Here is a 7,596-nt window from a genome sequence, read left to right as displayed (position 1 = left end):
TGACACAAAACCACAAACACTGAAAAGCACATTAATATTTAGCAACCTTTCTAAAGGATCAAATTTTGTCCTACTTTATTATGTAGGAATAAAGCAGGAATAATTCAAAACCCGTAGAGTTAATGGTACTTCAGACACTGGAGCTGTGCCTAGAAGTTCAAGCACTAGCGGTTCCCTCAACTTAAGAAGTGCTCACAAAAGACCTGAGTCTGCATTCACTACCTGCTCCAAATTCCCTTTTAAGTGTGCTGGCCTATTTAGCGATCTCTAATGCTAAATGAAAGCTCTAGGTATGTTGTGAATACAGGATCAGGCCCCAAATTTGTATTTTTCTCCCCAGCATAACTGTGGCTGAGTCATAAGGAATTATTTATTACTCCACTTGTTTTAGCAGATTACAAATTAGGTAGAAACTTTAACTTTCCTGACCTAAATGCTCTAGTAGTAGCAGTTTGATTTTAGGAATTATTCTATGGTAACAATATTCATATTACTTAAATGAGGCAAAAATGGTGGTGTATCTTCTCCTTAAGGAAACCCACATTTTGCAGAGTAGTTGCAGTGGGGAAGAGATGGAAAGTATGAGCTTCACTGATCCCCAGCCTCACTCTTAGAGCATGCTTTAAGCTTCTGAAGGAGTCCCTATTTGCAGCATACAACGTCCACACTGCCAACTTCCAGTTTTGAGGCTCTTGAGGAACAATTAATCTATTCATCCTCTTTAGGGCAAGAATGGCAAACACTTTCCTTGCCTTTGTCATTACTGCTGCCTTAGCAAAAGGTTGGGACAGAGACTTCTTTCCAACCACAATACAGACAGCCATAAATGAAATATCTTTTATATTTCTTTGAAGTTGTGTAATTGTATATGGTTGATGGCAACCAACTCTCTCTGGAATCATAGAACAGACACTTTAACTTGCTGGTTTTCTTCCATCTTATTTGATTAAAACTATGTATAAAAAGTGCATCTGTCAAAACGGATCTCTCTCTGGCCAGAGTGTATTCCTTTTTTCTTCTATGCCTGACATTCTTAGACATTGGTAGGGGTTCCCGTGCAATGATTCTTTTTTGCTTCCAAGTTCTTCTTGGCTTTGAATGCTCCTGATACCTCAGGGTGAATGGAATCCAGTCGCTGCTCGCATTGAAAGGCTGCGAGGAAGGCTGTCCTGTAGTTGTTGTTCATCCAGCCATAAAGAAGGGGGTTAACAAAGGTTGAGCACATGGCAATGACATGAAACACTGTGTAGATTAGCTTGTACTCCTTCAGATCTAACACCTTACTGTCAATGTCACTGACGAGCTGGAAAGTGTGAAAGGGCAGCCAGCTTACAGCAAACACCACAACCACGCACACCAGCATCTTAGTGGTCTTCCGCCGCCGATGGTGGTAGTTGTCATTCCCAGCCCCGGGGCTGATATGGTTCTTTAGTTTGGTCCAAATACGGGTGTAGGCATAGGAGATGATTGCCAGAGGCAAAACGTATTGGATCAGGAGCATAGACACACTGTAGATGGTGCCATAGTTGAGTTGCCCCTCACCAGGCCACTTCTCAGAGCAGACCACAATCTTGAAATCAGGAATGATCTCAATCAGAGAGTACTCACGGAAGATGGCCAGGGGACTAGCCAGTAGCGCACTGACAGCCCAGGCCACTCCAATGATCAGAAAGCTTATTCGCTTGGAGATTTTGCTCTCCAAGTGATAGACAATGCAGCGGTGCCGGTCCAAGGCAATCACAGTCAAGGTGACAGTAGACACGTGCACTGCAAGGCCCTGGGCATAAGGCACCAGGTGGCACAGCACTGGGCCCAGCTTCCATTCTCCCAACAGTGTGTAAACTAAGGTGAAAGGCAGGCACAGGGTATTCACCAGCAGATCAGCTACAGCCAGGTTGGCAATGAAAAAGTTAGTCACGGTGCGCATGCTCTTGAACTTAATGACCACATGGATCACCAGGGAATTGCCCATCACACCCAGCAGGATGATGAAGCAATAGGCAATGATGAGGACTATCTGCACCTCGACCAGGTTGGTACTGTCTTTCAGTTCTGGTTTGGGGTCAGATGCCAGCTCACTGAGTGGTGTGGTGAGGCCTGGCAAGTATAGCCTGGTGTACAGCTCCATTTTCACTTCATTTGTGTGGTTCTCTTCACCCAGTACTCCTATAGGGCCCATGGTTGCAGTTATCTGGACTATTCCAAAATAAACAGTGGAGCTTTCTCTGAAACACAGCAAAAACACACAGCAAATTGGAGTAAACCAAAGATTGTGTATGCAGACTTCATCTGAAACATACAAAAAATTAAAGTTAAATTAGAACAAACTAAGTAGAATTAGCAGTAGGGTTTATTTTAGTTAATAAAGTCTGGTTTCAAAAGAAGGTTAGACTTTCAGATGAGTGACAGTATCATCTGAAGTTACAATAACTAAATTAAGACCACAAGAGATATTTGGTTAGGCTGTGGGGCATAAACGCCACCGGCTGGGTTCAGCAAGAAGTTTCCCCAAAGTTACAGTATTTCCTTCCTCTGAAGCTGGGGGCATTGGCCACTACCAGAGGTGAGATATTGGACTTCAGAAGATGGACCAATGATCTGTGCCAAGATAGCACTTGGTACGTCCACACTTTCTCACTCATTCATTTGAAGCCCAATCCTTTAATCTTTATTCAGACATAACTGTTTGCCAGAAGCTGGAATTGGGTGACAGGGCATGGATCACTTGACGATAACCTGTCTGTTCATTCCCTTTGGGGCACCTACCATTGGCAACTCTCAAGAGGACAGATACTGGGCTTGATGGACCTTTGGTCTGACCCAGTATGGCCGTTCTTATGTTCCTGCTGAAAATTTGAGATACAGCTCAAATGCAGTTTGAAGACAGTGGAGTATATTTACTTGGGCAAAGGAAGGATTTGGATCCTGCTGAGCAACACATCCTTTGTCACAAACTAATACCCCAAACCACTATTGATTTTTGCACAAAACTGCCATTGATACCAATGGGAATTTTACAAGTGGATCTGTATATCTGTGGATCAATACAGCCCTAAGTAAACACAATGATCTTCCAAACTTTCCTCAAAGTATTTTCAATATTCAAGTTTTTATTCATATAATCTTAGCTAGTAAATACAAACTTGCTGCTCTAAACCATTAGGGCCAATTCCTGACATTTTTCTTTAATAAAGCCAGTATCACAAGGCAGCTACAAACACCACTTCAACTGCATACCGCAATAAGAAGCAGAATAGCTGAAAAACATTACTAATGTTCTGGATTGTCTATGTAACCCATTAATTTCTAATTTAAACCAAGAAATAAAAAGTATGTAATGTTTCTTTTATTGTGGAAGAATACCACCATTTTTCTCAGCGGAAGTTGCCAACCAAGTTTCTGACTACAGTGAAAGAGAACAGCAGGTCACATCCTCCTCCCTTTGAGGATAATGGGACTTTTGGCACTCATATCAAAATCATATTGTTGTCTTCCTTGCACATATTGAGCCAAATTCTACTCAGCTACACCAATGCAACCCTATGATTTCGACAAGCTTGCATGGATATAACTGAGTGCTCTGTATTTAAAGCATTTTAATGTTGGTGCTCTGTATTTAAAGCATTTTAGGGTTAATTTGTAACTTGCACTATAATACTGTGCAAAGTGTGTAAGGACAAGTAAGGGCTGTAAAGCTAATTCTGTGTGAGCTGACCAGATCGATGAAAGAGCAAGTGAGCACTGTGCACCTGCTTACTCCTCCTCCTGGAGTAGGTAAGTAGTGTTGGATGAGGAACAAGCAGAGCCTTGGCTCTACTCTGCAATGCACTGGACAGCACAAGTGAACCAGTGTGGGGGTGTCAGAATTTGCTGCTGGTAGAGGCCAATTGCAAATTATTAATTCTTCCTCCCACTCCCACCCCCTACCTTTTCAGAATTGGGGGAAGCAGAGAAGGAACTGTGCTTCATAGGGGATGTCTCTGAGAAACAATGCCTCCTGGGGCTACTCCTTCACTCCTGGGATGGTGCAAATTATGCCCTACCCCTCAGTCAGGTCTCTGCCTAAAGACATAATCTTGCTATTAATGTCTGAGATTTAATATTGCTTTTATTTACATAAGGTTTACTGTAGACATTTTTTTTTTTTAATTTACAGGGGGAAAGTGTTTTAACATATAACTGAATGTCTTTGATGGGATTTCCTACACTAGTTGGATTGTCTTTACATTTGCAGTTGTTTCTGGTTATTGGGGTCTGGACACTATATCAGGCTTCTACAACTAGTGTTGTCCCCCAGCAGGCGACTAGGCCTTCTGTGCTATGGGTACATCCCATACAATATCACAAGCAAAATTTGAATGAAGGATCTTGTGGATTAAAAGCAACAGTTTGACTACATGAGCTGAAAAGTAACTTCCTTCAGGCTAAGCCAGTAAGAATTGTGTTATCCTCTACATACTGTGCAACAAAAGGAGGTTTAGGCCTGATCTACATGGCATTATTCAGACAGCAGCTCATTGGGCTTCATCCTGCAACTCTTATTTACATGATCAGTCCCAAGACTTCAGAGACCCTACTTCCTGAACAAGGGTGGGAGGGCTAGGTCCCTAATTACCATATTTTTTGTCAATATTGTTGAAAAATACAGGTGATGTTTTTATAATCTACAAAGATAATGCTACGCAAAACCTCGGAACTGCCTTTTCCTTCTCACTGTGTCCTGATAACTGAGAACTACCTGTATCTGTTATTACAGTGGAGATTTGATAAGACTCCAATACTGCTAGACTCCCAAAGATCTCAGAATTATGTATTGGAGAATAGAGTAGATAATGTTTACAAATAACAGCAGGAGAATTACCGTTTGATGGGGTCGCAGGGTTCCAACCCTTTGCATCGTGAGACATTGGCCAGACCTTGGAGGAAAACATACACTATCAAATCATTTATCCTTCCTTTGCTCAAAATATGTCTCCCTATTTTTTCTCTATTCCCTTCCCTTCTCCTGCCTCCTTTCACCTTCTTTTAAGCAAAAAAGCAATTAGCTTTCATCCTGCCACTTTTTTTCTTTGTTCCTGTACTGTGTGGAGTTTGCTCCTTTTGAAGGTAGTATTTCTTGTTAACACAGCACAGTTGGAAGAGGAGGTTTGAAACTCCAGCAGAGAAGAAATAATGTTCAGTTAACAAATGAGATAAACTGGACAAGTTCTACAATATTAACTTGCACAGCTGGTGACGAATCAAGCTCTCCCACAGTACTATAGAAACTACACGTCTCTCTGATCTATACTATCTACTGTGTCCCATCTATTCTTTCCCACTGTAAGCTCTTCAGTTGTGATAGTGTGTTGATTGGCAAACTGTATCTATTACACAGCATTGTGTGTTGTGATAAATAATTTTTAGAATATCTAATCACTCAGTTCCTTTAGAGCTCTGTACGTAACTTTATATGAATGATGGAATGTAGAGGATTTACAGAGATGTCATGAGAAAAGGAGAATCAAAAGGGAATAATACATTACATTTATAAACAATCTAATCTATTATTAATATTCCTGCATTTGTAAAGCACTTGGAATTTGGCTGAGGTGAACTTGGATGTAAAAAAATGTTTAATACATGCACCACATTCCCTAATCTTAATTAAAAATCCTCTGTGCACTTTTCTAGGGATGCTGCCCCCTTACTAATTCATGACCACCTTGCTCCTCCTGATTAACAGGATCTAAAAATTTGTACTAAAGTCAGAGCCATGTATGTAAGATTGTGCCTATGGAAAATTAAAGATTAGAAGCCAAGGCTTCCCTAGTGTGTCTCTTTCTACATTTGGTGAGGTGACATTAAAAGACAGGCTCTGAGTTTGTCACTTTCGCCTGCCCATTTTCAGTCACCCAGCATCTGAAGTTAAAGGCTTTGTTGAGGCCAGCAGCGATCCAGAGGGCAAGGGCTGGTTACCCCGACTGGCGATGGGTGCTGAGGATTACAAGGGCTGAGGAGTAGCCAGTGTAAAGAAAAAGCCTCCTTGCTCCTTTGCCAGCCTCTACTGCTGGCTTGGGAAACCTGGGCTCAATAACAGGTCGCCTTGGTCGCTGCAGGGGCTGCTTTCCTGGTGCCGAGCAGCTCCGTGCCCGAAGAGGGAAGGAAGGGGGAGAATCCGCCCTGCCACGGCCAAATCCGGAGCGAGCGGGGAACAAAAGGCTCAATGGGGGGAGGCGGTGACGGGCAGGAAGGTTCCGGGCAGGAATCTCCTACCAACTGTAGCCCTAGCGCGGCTCTGTCCCCGGCCCCCTCCAGACTTACCGAGCCAGCTGCGAGCGGCGCCTCTCTCCGCCGAGCCGTGCCCCGGGAGCGATGCGCCGCTCTGGCGGGGAGGCGAGCCCGCTGCGCTCCGAGCGGGATCGCTCAAAGTTTGGCGCCGCCGCCCAGCGCCCGCATCTCCGGACTCCGTCTGCTCGGCTGGCGGCGGGGACTCGGGGCGGGGCGGGAGAGCTGCTCACCTGGCAGAGCCCGGCAGGACGGGCAGCGCCGAGCTGCCGGCACAGGGACGCGGGTGCCTCTGGGCAGCTTGCCTGCAGCCAGCCCAGCTCGGGCGGCCTCCCGCGCGTGGGGAGGGGGCGGCTCCGCCCCAGCTCGCTCCGGGTCACGGGTTGTGGGGGCTGCGGGGATGTCGGAGCCGGCTACTGCAGGGGCAGGGGCGGGGGCGGGCGCTGGCGCTGCTCAGGGAGCTGGGGCGGGGCGCTGCGTAACAGCTGGAATCCGTTGGGTTTGGAACTGAACCAAGCCCCCCCACTGGGGCCACCTGCCTGGCTAGCGATGCTGTGTAGCGGGGTCTGCAACACCCTAGAAACTAGGGTCAGTCATGCCCCAGGCTGCAAAAACTCAGCTCCAGCGGGTGACCCCGGCAGAGCTTGTCACTCCCCCCAAAGGCTGGAACAATTTGTGTAGTGGGGGGTGCAGATAGCCACTGAACCACACTGTAAACCCTGGATATAAGGGAAACCACTTCAAGCCACTGGGTGCTGCTGCATCCCTAGTTCCAACACCTATGCACGCCCCCCCCCCCCCCAAGCAGTCTTACCTCTAAAATAAATGTGGCTTCTCCTCACCCGCCAACAAAAGCCGGTCCCAGCTCCATGTGGGTGCTTTAGTGGTACTTGGCAGCCTGGAAGGGAAAAAAGGAGCAAGTCAGGCCCCAGATCCCCAAAGGTACTGGTAGTTAAGCACATACCTACCTTTGAGGAGTTGGGCCCAGGTGCTGGATGTAGGGTTTTGTGGGGCTGTTGCCCCAGAATTCATTGGCATCTGGAGTATGAACAGCTAACCCTGTTCTCTGTCCAGGCGCTGGGAACTGGAATCAAAAATCAGTAGGGGGGGGGGGGGAGGATTCAGGTAGCCCAAGTGCCCCCTTGTCTCCTCCGAGGATCCGTCTCTGGTGGTTGGGAGGAAAGGGGAGGAGGAGGGAGAGCCTGAAGGGAGGCAAGGACTGCCTCTCCTGGCAGTAGCACTTTGTTTACTCAGGAAACAAATGTTTTAGGATTTTTCTTGGCTAGGAATAAAAGGTGCATTATAAGAAATTGTTAGCTAATGTGCTAA

The 7,596-nt window shown here is 45.9% G+C and overlaps 1 protein-coding gene across 1 annotated transcript; it reads right to left on the bottom strand.

The window, feature by feature from the left end:
- Positions 1 to 1,033: 1,033 nt before the first annotated feature.
- NPY2R (neuropeptide Y receptor Y2) lies at positions 1,034 to 7,305 on the bottom strand. The gene is made up of 4 exons (XM_065405780.1): positions 7,236 to 7,305; positions 7,082 to 7,165; positions 4,862 to 4,916; positions 1,034 to 2,225 (listed from the first exon to the last, which is right to left on the bottom strand). The coding sequence occupies exons 1-4, from the start codon at positions 7,303 to 7,305 to the stop codon at positions 1,034 to 1,036; spliced, it is 1,401 nt and encodes a 466-aa protein (XP_065261852.1).
- Between the last annotated feature and the right edge of the window lie 291 nt (positions 7,306 to 7,596).

The sequence above is a fragment of the Emys orbicularis genome, chromosome 5 (genome assembly GCF_028017835.1).
Source record: "Emys orbicularis isolate rEmyOrb1 chromosome 5, rEmyOrb1.hap1, whole genome shotgun sequence".
NCBI classification, from domain to species: Eukaryota; Metazoa; Chordata; order Testudines; family Emydidae; genus Emys; species Emys orbicularis.
This window is presented reverse-complemented; position numbering and strand designations above follow the sequence as displayed.